Source organism: Schistocerca piceifrons, chromosome 2 (genome assembly GCF_021461385.2).
Source record: "Schistocerca piceifrons isolate TAMUIC-IGC-003096 chromosome 2, iqSchPice1.1, whole genome shotgun sequence".
NCBI classification, from domain to species: Eukaryota; Metazoa; Arthropoda; class Insecta; order Orthoptera; family Acrididae; genus Schistocerca; species Schistocerca piceifrons.
Genome location: NC_060139.1, coordinates 369,747,560 through 369,760,866, shown reverse-complemented (window position 1 = coordinate 369,760,866; position 13,307 = coordinate 369,747,560). Strand labels below are relative to the sequence as shown.

The window sequence follows — 13,307 nt, the reverse complement described above, 5'->3', positions numbered from 1 at the left end:
GGAATTCAGAGGTCGTACGGAAAGATATACGTGTTCATTCTTTCCGTACGCTATACGAGATTGGAATAATAGAGAATTGTGAAGGTGGTTCGATTAACCCTCTGCCAGGCACTTAAATGTGATTAGCAGAGTATCCATGTAGATGTAGATTTAAATATAGATGTAGATGATGCTGGTCCCACACCGCACAACAGTACTCCAGAAAAGGGTGGACGACCTAGGTGTAAGCAGCCTTCTTAGTAGACCTGTTGCACTTTCTAACGCTTCTGCCATAAATCGTAGTCTGTGGTTTGCTTTCTCCACAACATTGTCTATGAGATCGTTCCAATTTAAGTTAATATAATTGTAATACCTATGTATTTAATTGAATTTACGGCTTTTAGATTAGACTGATTTATCGTGTAACCGAAGTTTAACGAGTTCCTTTTAGCACTCATGTGGATGGCCTCCCACTTTTCGTTATTTAGGGTAACTGCCACTTTTCGCACCATTCAGATGTCTTGTCTAGATCATTTCGCAAATTGACTTTGATCATCTGATAACTTTACAAGTCGGTAAATGACAGCATCATCTGCAAACAATATAAGAAGGCTGCTTGGATTGTCTCATATGTCGTTTATGTAGATCAGGAAGAGCAGAGGGCTTGTAACACTTCAGATGGTTCAAATGGCTCTGATCACTATGGGACTTAACATCTGAGGTCATCAGTTACCTAGAACTTAGAACTACTTAAACCTAACTAACCTAAGGACATCACACACATCCATGCCCGAGCGGTCGCGCGGTTCCAGACTAAAGCGCCTAGCACCGCTCGGTCACACTGGCCGGCTATAACACTTCGTTGGGGACTTTACTCGATGACTTTCCATCAGTTACCACGAAGTGAGACCTTCCTGACAGGAACCCACGAACCCAGTCGTACAACTTAGGTGATACTCCGTAGATATGTAATTTGATTAGAAGTCGCTTGTGAGGCAGGGTGTCTATAAATCTAAAAGTGTAGAGTCAAACTGGTATCTCCCGTTGATAGCACTCATTACTTCGTGAGGATAAAGAGTTAGATGTGTTTCACAAGAACGGTATCTTCTGAATCCGTACTATTTGTCAATAAATCGTTTTTTTCCGAGGTAATTCATCGACAGTCTTCGTACCAGAGATCTAGTGCCCATAATTCAGGTCAAGCGCTCACAGCGGTGGGATGGGACAGCAGACCAGATGACCCGATATTGGTGCGACCACTTTTGCAGTGAAGGCGTTTCTGCAGGTTGACATATGCCTGATGGAGAATTTCGGAGGGCAGCCTTCTCAGCCATCTGTTGCCGAGTCGTGCGCTATAAAAGCCGGCCGTCCCAGGTAGGCCGCCAGAGTTCGGTAACCGTCTCGGCAGCAACATGGCTTACAAGGTAGGCGGGCCTCCCGTCGGCTCAAACACTAACCTGTGTCTTTATTTACCAGTGAAAGTGGTCACTCTACGTTTCTAGTTTGCTCATAGCGAAGGACGCAGGTATTGTAATCTCAGTGGTTCTACAAGTAGTAATGGATGAAGTGTGATACGATTGGATCATCAGCTAGTTGAGCTCAACCGCGGAGTTTTTCTCGCATCAGTATGAGCGAATGTAGGATTTATTTGAAAACGCAGTGAACGTGACTTTAGAACTAGCTGCAGTCCTACAAGTTCGATCCATTTCCTATCCATCTCTGACGTACAACTTTTTCTTTCTTTGCGTTACGTCAGGCGCCGGCAAGTACTTCGCCCGTAGAATCTCTGAGAACAGAGACTTAACTAACATATCAGCGAAGAGAATCTTGTGGCACTGTTCTACGCGTTATGTAGAATGTTTCATTGAACATTCAGTTACGTGCAACGTATTATGCTGTATAGTTTCTCTCGTAGGAAATATTTTTCTTAGAAAATCGTAGCGCTGATTCTTGAATTTCTGTAGCGGTCTGTTCACAGTTTTTTTTCAGTCTCTATTAGACAATATGCGACAATAATACATTTTCTGGATTGCTAAGCCATATTCCATATAAGTTTCAAGCAAAGCTATTAGCATTATGTTATCAGGTTTCAAAGCTTACTCATTAAATAGTAAAAATATCCTGGGACATAAGGCGTAAGTTACCATTCTTCGTTGTACATAACTTTCACATTTCCGTGGGTGAATATGAGTTGGTATCCATCAATAGCTCATAGCACGAACTTCTAAACACTTAGTTAAAGTTTTGTTCATTTTTTTAGCTTTTCTCAGTATATCACTCGTTTATTTGACGAACTTAAACTTGAGTATGAGTTCATTTTGCTGTTGAACTCTCATAGCTTCATGTCGTTACTGTGGATGCTTAGTCCAAACAATATCCGAGATGACATCTCCAGACATCTCCATTAGCCAATAAATGAGATATTGGAATAACTGTAGCAAATTTCTTAGAAAAATCTTAGAATATATATATGTATATTCGTCTTGGTCAAAGCGTTGCGAGCCGAGCCACTTTACCATGTGTGTGAAGAGGTGGAAATCATTGTCAGCCAACTCTGAGCTATAGGTTGAATATTCAGATATGTCCCGTTCGAACTAACGCAATAATTCTTCGTTTCAAATCAGGAAATGGCCCTTGAGTTTTGTGGCCCTAAAAAAGAGTGCTTGGACCCACCGAGGGCAGGGATTTTGAAATTTTTTGTCATTTAAAATCGTATACAGAACAAATTGTACATTTGGCTGGTTTATCAATCGCAACGCTCATTTTGAATGGCTACTGTAGAGAAATGAGAAGCATTATGACTTTCTTGCTATCGCAACTCTAAGGGTACTAATGTTCGCGTGTATCAATATAGCGACTGTTCGCCCCGATATCTGAGTGGTCAACGTGACGAATTGCAGTCCTACGGGCCCGGGTTCGATTCCCGGCTGGGTCGGGGATTTTCTCCGCTCAGGGACTTGATGTTGTCCTGTATTAATCATCATTTCATCACCATGCAGTCCGCAGGTCGCCCAATGTGTCGTCGAATGTAATAAGACCTACACCAAGACGGCCGGTCCTGCCCCGCAAGGGGCCAAACGCTCATTTCATTTCCAATATAGCGACTGTTTCGTTCCACCCACTACTTCCTATGCGGCATGAAGACGAAGGTTACTTTCTGGATAGACCTCCTATCTTCCATAGTTCACCTGCTTTGCAAAATGTGCACGCTGATATCAAAGACGACACATTTAATGAGTCGTTCTGATGCAATAATTATGGTGTCTTCCATGACATTTCCTGTTCTTGAAAGAGTATAGTTTCTGCAGTGGACTGTTGACATGTTCTGAAGGTTTTGATACTGTTAAATTTCGAAATGTCGAGAGTATTAAGCAGGGAAAAGTTCAATACTAAAACTGCAGATTGCTTGCACAGTTCATCCTCTGGACAGACGTCAACACCGTTTTATATGGAAAACGACGTAGGTGCACTTATTATAAATTCTTCTCTCGCTTTTCGTTTTCCTACTCTGATTTGATAACACTATATTCCGGATCTGCAGATACTGCTACATATGAGTGCCTTAAGATATAATTCGGAAGTGTATAATACTAGTTTTTTTCTGACCGGCAGTTAGTTAAGTGTAATCTACAAGCAGATTTAACGAAATCAGTAAACATCGATATCTGGAAGGCGGGAGTATGAGTTTCACGTGACTTCTCATCATCACAACTAGTATGCTCCAGTGTCAGTAAATAATTATTTTACAGTTTCTTCCACCGATAAACGAACTGAATTTTCGGATACTGAGAAGTGACAGACTTCGTTGTTATTTTCTACTCTTCAAAAATTTTTCTTACAAAACATGTTCATTATGAGTTGGAACCTTATGCCAATTTGTCATGTTAGTGGAAAAAAATAACACATTATATACAGGTTTGACAGAATAAAACATTTACAAACAAAAAGCAACTTGAGCACATGGCCATGTCCGTATATGTAGCGCCCACAGACAATTGTTAAGTCTTCCATTAACGGAAAGTGTCAGGCCAACGCAAACAGATGTGCTCATGCGCGTTTTACTGTATATTGTGATTTTTGACTTAATAATCATCTGTGAGCGCTACATATACGAACATAGCAAGCGCACAAGGTGTTTTTTGACTGTAAATATTTTATCTCTAACAAACCTTTATATAAAATGCTACATTTTATCCACTATTATGACAACTTAGAATGAAGTTCCAACTCACAATGAACACGTTTTGTGACAAAACATTTTGAAGACCAGAAGATCACAGCAACTCTGTTGAAACCGGTCGCCGAAAACGAAGAAGTGTTTATACTATCTTGGCAATAGAACGTTTGGTTCCGAGATAAAGGTACTGTTTCCTAAATACTGTATCATATGTCGGGAATAGGATACTGTAGTATACAAATCTTATACCATATCAGTTAGGTGCATCTGTTGCTTGTTTCTACAGGGAAGGCAAGTTACCTGTTTTCTATTTCGCAGAAAAATTTTCTGCCGTCAATCAATCCTCTTAGTATAGGGGTTAGACAAAAATATGCAAAATGCTACAAGAAATGCTAACTTGAACATAAGTACATATGCTAACCAACTCCGCAGGTTGCGCCGTTGCGTCTGACCACGAAAGGCACCTGCGTAATGTTGTCAATACATTGCAAGTGTGAGCCGTGACCGGAAGAGTGTTCTGTGTAGATGTGAGTGCATTATGTCAGATCTAAGTGAATTCGAATGTGGCAAGTCGCTGAAGCTCGTATGGTGGGTGCTTTCATAACCAAGGTAGCTGAAGTGTTTGGTGTTTCAAGAGGCATCGTATGGAAGGTTTATACTGCATATAGGGAAAAGAAGAAAAACATCATCCGCTAAGTCACAACGCGGTGTGTGTGTTGAGTTACCGTGACGGTCGGTTATTGGGGAAGATTGTGAAGAAAAAGTAGAGAACTACAGCCGCGATAGTCGCTGTAAAACTGAATGTCGCACTTGCAAACACTGTCAGTACCAAAAAACACGAAAGAGGCTCCATAAGCAGGGGATTCCAAAACCGCTCATCAGTGACATAAACAACCGTAACAGGAACGTGGTGCCGAAGCCATAAAACACGGACCGTGGAGCAATGAAGGGATATGATTTTGTCGGATGAGTCTTGTTTCTCACTGTTTCCAAGTTCTGGCCGAGTCTGTGTACGAAGAGTGAAAAGGTGCGGGTGTTCGGCGATGATTTAGACAGTAGTGTAGTGGTATTCCAAGGGCCCCATGCTTACTCTGCAAGGTCGCATTACTGACTAGGAATATGTCTCCATTTTGTCTGATCAGGTCCATAACGTGGTACTACGTTAGTTCCCCGATAGTGATGCTGTGTTCCAAGATTACGGGCTCCCTGTTCACATAGTTCGCATCGTCCAGGAATGATTATGTGAGAGCGAGGATGAAATGTCGCTTCTTCCCTGGCTATCACAGTCTCCAGATGTCAGTATTATAAAGCCATTGTGGTCTAATTTGGAGAGAAGGGTGTGTCATCGCTATGCACTTCCATCATCGTTACCTCAAGTTGCCACTAGGGGGAATGGTATAAGATTCCATTGAAAATCATATAGGACTAGTATTTTTCCATTACGAGAGGACTGCAAACTGTGTCGAATGCCTCCAGGTTTCCTACACCGTATTAGGCACGGTACTGTGTGGCGTTTTCGTTGTTCACATATTTTTGTCCACCCTCTGTGCTTCTGACACTAGTTAGGTTACATCTTTATTGGCACGGTAAAAAGATTTTATTAAATCATTTTTCTATGCAGACATTCTTTGCCAAGAAACAGAAGAAACATTTCCGTTAGTGAAACTGAAGTGAAACATGTCAGAAAAAACCACACATGGATTTGCCTACAATTTTCGCAATTTTCTACATTCAGTTTTCTTCCCTTTCAGTTTATCCTGTACACGTAGTTAACGTGCCTATAAGATCAAAAGAGTTGAAATTTCATGTCCACAATGGTGGTTCACTTCATTCAATGGAAGTTGCGCAGAATTTAATAGTGTATTCGACAAATAACAATAAACCAATATTTTTCTCCACTGAGAATAAAACCATGCCCACATACTTTCCGTGTATGTTTGGAAGATAGTTTCACCTTGTTTAGAGGGATAGATTGATTTCTGTCACCTTATGCTCTAAAAATTATGAACTCCTGCCAGTAGTGACAGCCACAGTTGAACTGTAGTTTCTTTGCTCTGACTGGGAGGCTACTGATGGAATAAAGCATAGTAAACGCACTTAAGGATTTCCGTCGACACATAGTACTCGACTGAGCGAGGATGCGCAGTGGTTAGCACACTGGACTCGCATTCAGGAGGACGACAGTTAAAACCCGCGACCTACCATCCTGATTTACGTTTTCCGTGAGTTCCCTAAATTACTTCAGGGAATTGCCAGAATGGTTCCCTTGAAAGGGCACGGCCGACTTCCTTCTCCGTCCTTGCCTAATGCGACGGGGTTGATGACCTCGCTATTTGATCCCCTCCTCTCCAAATCAACCAACCAACCATAATATTCGGATAAAACAGTCGAAGGTCCCAGAAAATTTGATTTTCTAACCGGTTTCGCATATCAGACGCGAGTATCATCAGATGTGTAAACATTACTGTACTTAGAAACAATATCAGATAAAGTTAATCACTAAAAGCAGTTTACGACGCAATAACTTATGATTTTTGCCACGGTGGCAACATGTTGTGGGGAAAGGAGGAGATGGGTAAAATTACTATTCAGGCTGGAACACAGTTTTTACGAGTATTTACGCTATGAAGAACATGGTTACACAAATTCTGAACGTACGTCAAGGCGAGTATTTAAACGCAACCAGCACACCCTAGGAGGAATTCAGAATAGCATGAGCGTAACCGACACAGCAGGTAAAGGCTCTTTCTTAAAGTGGAAGAGGAATTGAAGATATTTACGGAAAAGGAAAGAAACTTGCAAAATTTATTAAATGATTACAGTGAGTTCAATTTGAACGGGTTTTTCAGATCTTTCGATGTGGTGCAACAGAAAATAATGTTAGTACATGGTTTGTAAATATCGATATGACTGTTACGTTCCCTGTCAAATGTGATAACTTACATCGTTTTGCTCTGGTCATATATCTGATCAGTTAGCTTACAGTAAGCATGGCAGATCCAAGCCACATCACTTTATGTTTAGCTGCGATACCGCATGGTGCTTTTAACCTCCTGACTTCTTCTCATCATGCCAACTATTGTCACTCGCCTTAGCTGCCATTTAATGATTAAAATTTTTTGCTGTTATTGCTAAATACTATAATTTTTGTAGACCTGATGATACTCGCGCGTCAGGGGTGAAACTGGTTATTGCTGTGTGCGACTTGTGGTTTTTTTTATAAATTAGTTATAATAATGGTTAGAGATTAATGCCCCATTGATATGGAGCTCGTTAACTGTCTAGTTACGCGACGAAAGGAATAAGTGCGAGATGCGGCAATAACGATGTTAATGGAACGGTCCCAACGAAAGTCACATGTGGTTTTGCGAAATTACGAAAAATCTAAATCAGAATGATTTTACGTTCGTTGAAGCCCATTCCTACTTCAAACACTTCTAGTCTTATAACCACTTCTTCATTCACTAAAACGGGTAGTAGATATTACTAATTATTTGTCGAACGTTTAACGCCACAGGCGAGATTGTTCATCGGTCATTAAAATTTTAGAACCTTAAACGTAATGGACACAAGACACGGAATGAAGAAGGCCAGAGACCTAATCCCTTCCTTGTGCATCAAACATCACAGAAAAAAATTAAGGCTAGCTATATGGCCTCTTTCATAACAATCGTCGAATAGAGGAGTATAAAGAAAATATTTTTCAGTAATTTTCTAGTTAGCTGAAGGCAGTAGTCGATTGCATAGGGTTTATTTTACAAATAGCGAAAAATAGCCGTCGTGGAAACTAACTTCAAAGTAATTGCGAGAATGAAAAAAAAGAGAAAGTAACAGTGCTTATCGAATTCTGGTACGTTCTTACATCCAGGTGATCATCTTCGCGGCGGTAGTGGCTGTGGCCCGCGCCATCTACCTGGACGCTCCCGCGGTATACGCTCCGTACGCTGCCCGCGCCTATGCTGCTCCCGCTTACGCCGCCCCGGCTGTCGTCGCCGCCCCCGCCGTCCGCGCTGCCCCTGTGGCCGTCGCCGCCCCCGCTGTGAGGGCCGCCGCAGTGCCGGTAGCTGCCACCGCCCCCGCAGCCGTGGCCGCCGCCGAGTACGACCCGCACCCGCAGTACAGCTACGGCTACAGCGTGTCCGACGCCCTCACCGGCGACTCCAAGACTCACCAGGAGAGCCGCGACGGAGACGTTGTCCAGGGCAGCTACAGCCTGGTCGAGCCCGACGGCTCCGTGCGCACCGTCGACTACACCGCAGACCCCGTCAACGGCTTCAACGCCGTCGTGCACAAGGAGGGCGGAGTCCACCCACCTGTTGCCGCCCCCGCTCCTGTGGCCGTGGCCGCCCCAGCCGTAGCCAGGGCTGCCATCGCCGCCCCAGCTGTGGCCGCCGCCCCTGTGGTGAGGACCGCCGTCGCCGCCCCCGCCATCGCAGCCGCCCCCATCGCTAGGGCAGCGATCGCTGCACCCGCCTACGCCACCTATGCCGCCGCTCCGTACGCTACCCCTGTCTACCCGTACGGTAGGACTGTCATTGCGTGAAATCTCATTCGGCGGCTCCCACGTGTGCAACCCTGAACCCTACTTGTTGCTGGGTTCGCAATCACATTCATTCTGTACCCATAACATGCAAATAAAGATGTCTTATACTTATTTCCTTGCGTCTCTTCTGTCAGCTGCATGTGTAAAACTTGTCTCTGTATTAATTACATGGACACGTACCTACCAGGTTCCAAATACTAACCACACTCAACCTAAAACCATTTTCTAATGTTGGTAATGCAAAATTGAGATAGTTAAGTAGGAAATCAGATTATGCCAATTTTTTCTTAAACGTTAGTGTGTTGCAGGCAATCCCGAGAGATGAACTGAAAGAAAATAGTCTCTCTACAGTCCGTGCTAACAACGGAACTTTGTGAAAACGAACGCTTCAAATCGGTTTTAGCTCTCTCTTGTTTTATCGATACTCTATCGTCCGTCCATCTGCAGGCACTTATTGACATGCTACTGGCGATTACTGTTATAAACAGCCCCCTTGCGCGTTTCTAGGTCTGCCAGAAGAATACTTATATCCTGATCAAGCGATGTGGACTCTTAGCGTTAATGCTAGCACCATTGTGCCTGTCGTTCTACGAAAGGAAACAATTTGAAGTTTCATGTTTACCTGGTGAATGAAAAGTGGAATATTTTTTTTTTCTCTGGGTGTGATTTCAGAAGTATATGGAAAAAGATGTGTGCACTTATTCGCTCCAGATATTTTAAATGTACAGTCGTTGTACCAGGGAGACATTAAGCTTCTTCACGTAAAAATGGTCTTTCAAATTTGTTTTCTTTTTTTCATAATGCTACATATTCACTAACATTTGACATGGGCGTAAGGAGATGGCCATTTTGATTGCTTATCTATACCCGTGGTCTAGGGGTAGCGTCTTTGATTCATAATCAAAACGTCTTCGGCATCGCGTTCGATCCCCGCCACTGCTTAAATTTTGATAAATAATCAGCATGGCGGCCGAAGACTTCCGGCATAAGAAGTCAGCCTCATTCTGTCAACGGCCTTGTCAAAGAGGGCGGAGGAGCGGATAGAGGTTCAGGGCACTCTCTTGTCCTAGGGGTGGGAAATTGCCCGTAAAGGCGGAAGAATCAGCAATGATCAACGACATGAGGATGCAGAAGGCAATGGAAACCACTGCATTAAAGACACGCAACGTGTATCCACAGGACATGTGGCCTGTAGTTGAAGAAGTGTCATGATGATCTCTCCATTGGCAAAAGATTCCGGAACAGTCCCCCATTCGGATCTCCGGGAGGGGACTGCCAAGGGGGAGATTACCATGAGAAAAAGATTGAATAATCAACGAAAGGATAACGTTCTACGAGTCGGGGCGTGGAATGTCAGAAGCTTGAACGTGGTAGGGAAACTAGAAATTCTGAAAAGGGAAATGCAAAGGCTCAATCTAGATATAGTAGGGGTCAGTGAAGTGAAGTGGAAGGAAGACAAGGATTTCTGGTCAGATGAGTATCAGGTAATATCAACAGCAGCAGAAAATGGTATAACAGGTGTAGGATTCGTTATGAATAGGAAGGTAGGGCAGAGGGTGTGTTACTGTGAACAATTCAGTGACCGGGTTGTTCTAATCAGAATCGACAGCAGACCAACACCGACAACGATAGTTCAGGTATACATGCCGACGTCGCAAGCTGAAGATGAACAGATAGAGAAAGTGTATGAGGATATTGAAAGGGTAATGCAGTATGTAAAGGGGGACGAAAATCTAATAGTCATGGGCGACCGGATAGCAGTTGTAGGGGAAGGAGTAGAAGAAAAAGTTACAGGAGAATATGGGCTTGGGACAAGGAACGAAAGAGGAGAAAGACTAATTGAGTTCTGTAGCAAGTTTCAGCTAGTAATAGCGAATACCCTGTTCAAGAATCACAAGAGGAGGAGGTATACTTGCAAAAGGCCGGGAGATACGGGAAGATTTCGATTAGATCACATCATGGTCAGACAGAGATTCCGAAATCAGATACTGGATTGTAAGGCGTACCCAGGAGCAGATATAGACTCAGATCACAAAATAGTAGTGATGAAGAGTAGGCTGAAGTTCAAGACATTAGTCAGGAAGAATCAATACGCAAAGAAGTGGGATACGGAAGTACTAAGGAACGACGAGATACGTTTGAAGTTCTCTAACGCTATAGATACAGCAATAAGGAATAGCGCAGTTGGCAGTAGAGTTGAAGAGGAATGGATATCTCTAAAAAGGGCCATCACAGAAGTTGGAAAGAAAAACATAGGTACAAAGAAGGTAGCTGCGAAGAAACCATGGGTAACAGAAGAAATACTTCAGTTGACTGATGAAAGGAGGAAGTACAAACATGTTCCGGGAATATCAGGAATACAGAAATACAAGTCGCTGAGGAATGAAATAAATAGGAAGTGCAGGGAAGCTAAGACGAAATGGCTGCAGGAAAAATGTGAAGACATCGAAAAAGATATGACTGTCGGAAGGACAGACTCAGCACACAGGAAAGTCAAAACAACCTTTGGTGATATTAAAAGCAACGGTGGTAACATTAAGAGTGCAACGGGAATTCCACTGTTAAATGCAGAGGAGAGAGCAGATAGGTGGAAAGAATACATTGAAAGTCTCTATGAGGGTGAAGATTTGTCTGATGTGATAGAAGAAATAACAGGAGTCGATTTAGAAGAGATAGGGGATCCAGTATTAGAATCGGAATTTAAAAGAGCTTTGGAGGACTTACGGTCAAATAAGGCAGAAGGGATAGATAACATTCCATCAGAATTTCTAAAATCATTGGGGGAAGTGGCAACAAAACGACTATTCACGTTGGTGTGTAGAATATATGAGTCTGGCGACATACCATCTGACTTTCGGAAAAGCATCATCCACACAATTCCGAAGACGGCAAGAGCTGACAAGTGTGAGAATTATCGCACAATCAGCTTAACAGCTCATGCATCGAAGCTGCTTACAAGAATAATATACAGAAGAATGGAAAAGAAATTTGAGAATGCACTAGGTGACGATCAGTTTGGCTTTAGGAAAAGTAAAGGGACGAGAGAGGCAATTCTGACGTTACCTCTGATAATGGAAGCAAGGCTAAAGAAAAATCAAGACACTTTCATAGGATTTGTCGACCTGGAAAAAGCGTTCGACAATATAAAATGGTGCAAGCTGTTCGAGATTCTGAAAAAAGTAGGAGTAAGCTATAGGGAGAGACGGGTCATATACAGTATGTACAACAACCAAGAGGGAATAATAAGAGTGGACGATCAAGAACGAAGTGCTCGTATTAATCTGTACATCGAGGAAGTAATGATGGAAATAAAAGAAAGGTTCAGGAGTGGAATTAAAATACAAGGTGAAATGATATCAATGATACGATTCGCTGATGACATTGCTATCCTGAGTGAAAGTGAAGAAGAATTAAATGATCTGCTGAACGGAATGAACAGTCTAATGAGTACACAGTATGGTTTGAGAGTAAATCGGAGAAAGACGAAGGTAATGAGAAGTAGTAGAAATGAGAACAGCGAGAAACTTAACATCAGAATTGATGGTCACGAAGTCAATGAAGTTAAGGAATTCTGCTACCTAGGCAGTAAAATAACCAATGACGGACGGAGCAAGAAGGACATCAAAAGCAGACTCGCTATGGCAAAAAAGGCATTTCTGGCCACGAGAAGTCTACTAATATCAAATACCGGCCTTAATTTGAGGAAGAAATTTCTGAGGATGTACGTCTGGAGTACAGCATTGTATGGCAGTGAAACATGGACTGTGGGAAAACCGGAACAGAAGAGAATCGAAGCATTTGAAATGTGGCGCAATAGACGAATGTTGAAAATTAGGTGGACTGATAAGTTAAGGAATGAGGAGGTTCTACGCAGAATCGGAGAGGAAAGGAATACGTGGAAAACACTGATAAGGAGAAGGGACAGGATGATAGGACATCTGCTAAGACATGAGGGAATGACTTCCATGGTACTAGAGGGAGCTGTAGAGGGCAAAGACTGTAGAGGAAGACAGAGATTGGAATACGTCAAGCAAATAATTGAGGACGTAGGTTGCAAGTGCTACTCTGAGATGAAGAGGTTAGCACAGGAAAGGAATTCGTGGCGGGCCGCATCAAACCAGTCAGTAGACTGATGACACAAAAAAAAAACAAAAAAAACAAAAAAAAAACAAATAAAAAGTCAGTTACTCATAAAGAAAAGGCTCGTTCCCAGTTTGATGGTAATATTATGCCACATTTTCAACGACATTTGATATGGGCATAAATTCAGGACCTTGTAGCGTTTTCAGTAAGAACAGTTTGACATTTAGACTCTGGCATTAGACTGCGTGCAGCATACAGCAGATGCCGTGAACATAGCACTTATTTCCAGTATTAGTTTCTAAAACAGTAGAGAGGAGCTGAAAGACTATGGTTTTTAATGGCATCGTCAAAAAAAAGTATGTCAAAAAAAAAGAAACTTGTAATTAAGATTAGACTTGTAACTAGCAGAAGAGACAGGAATTTAAGCATGCTCAGATCTAAAGAAATGAAATTACAGAAAATATTGAAGGCGAGAACTAGTAATTTCGGTCATTGTAGTAACAAGAAAGAAACTTACGGTAACTG

At 42.5% G+C, this 13,307-nt stretch overlaps 1 protein-coding gene across 1 annotated transcript; it reads left to right on the top strand.

The window, feature by feature from the left end:
• The first annotated feature begins 1,369 nt into the window (after positions 1–1,369).
• LOC124776863 (cuticle protein 19.8-like) lies at positions 1,370–8,810 on the top strand. Its single transcript, XM_047252041.1, has 2 exons — positions 1,370–1,403; positions 8,025–8,810. Exons 1-2 carry the CDS (start codon positions 1,392–1,394, stop codon positions 8,697–8,699), a joined length of 687 nt encoding a protein of 228 aa, XP_047107997.1. The 5' UTR covers positions 1,370–1,391; the 3' UTR covers positions 8,700–8,810.
• Positions 8,811–13,307: the final 4,497 nt, after the last annotated feature.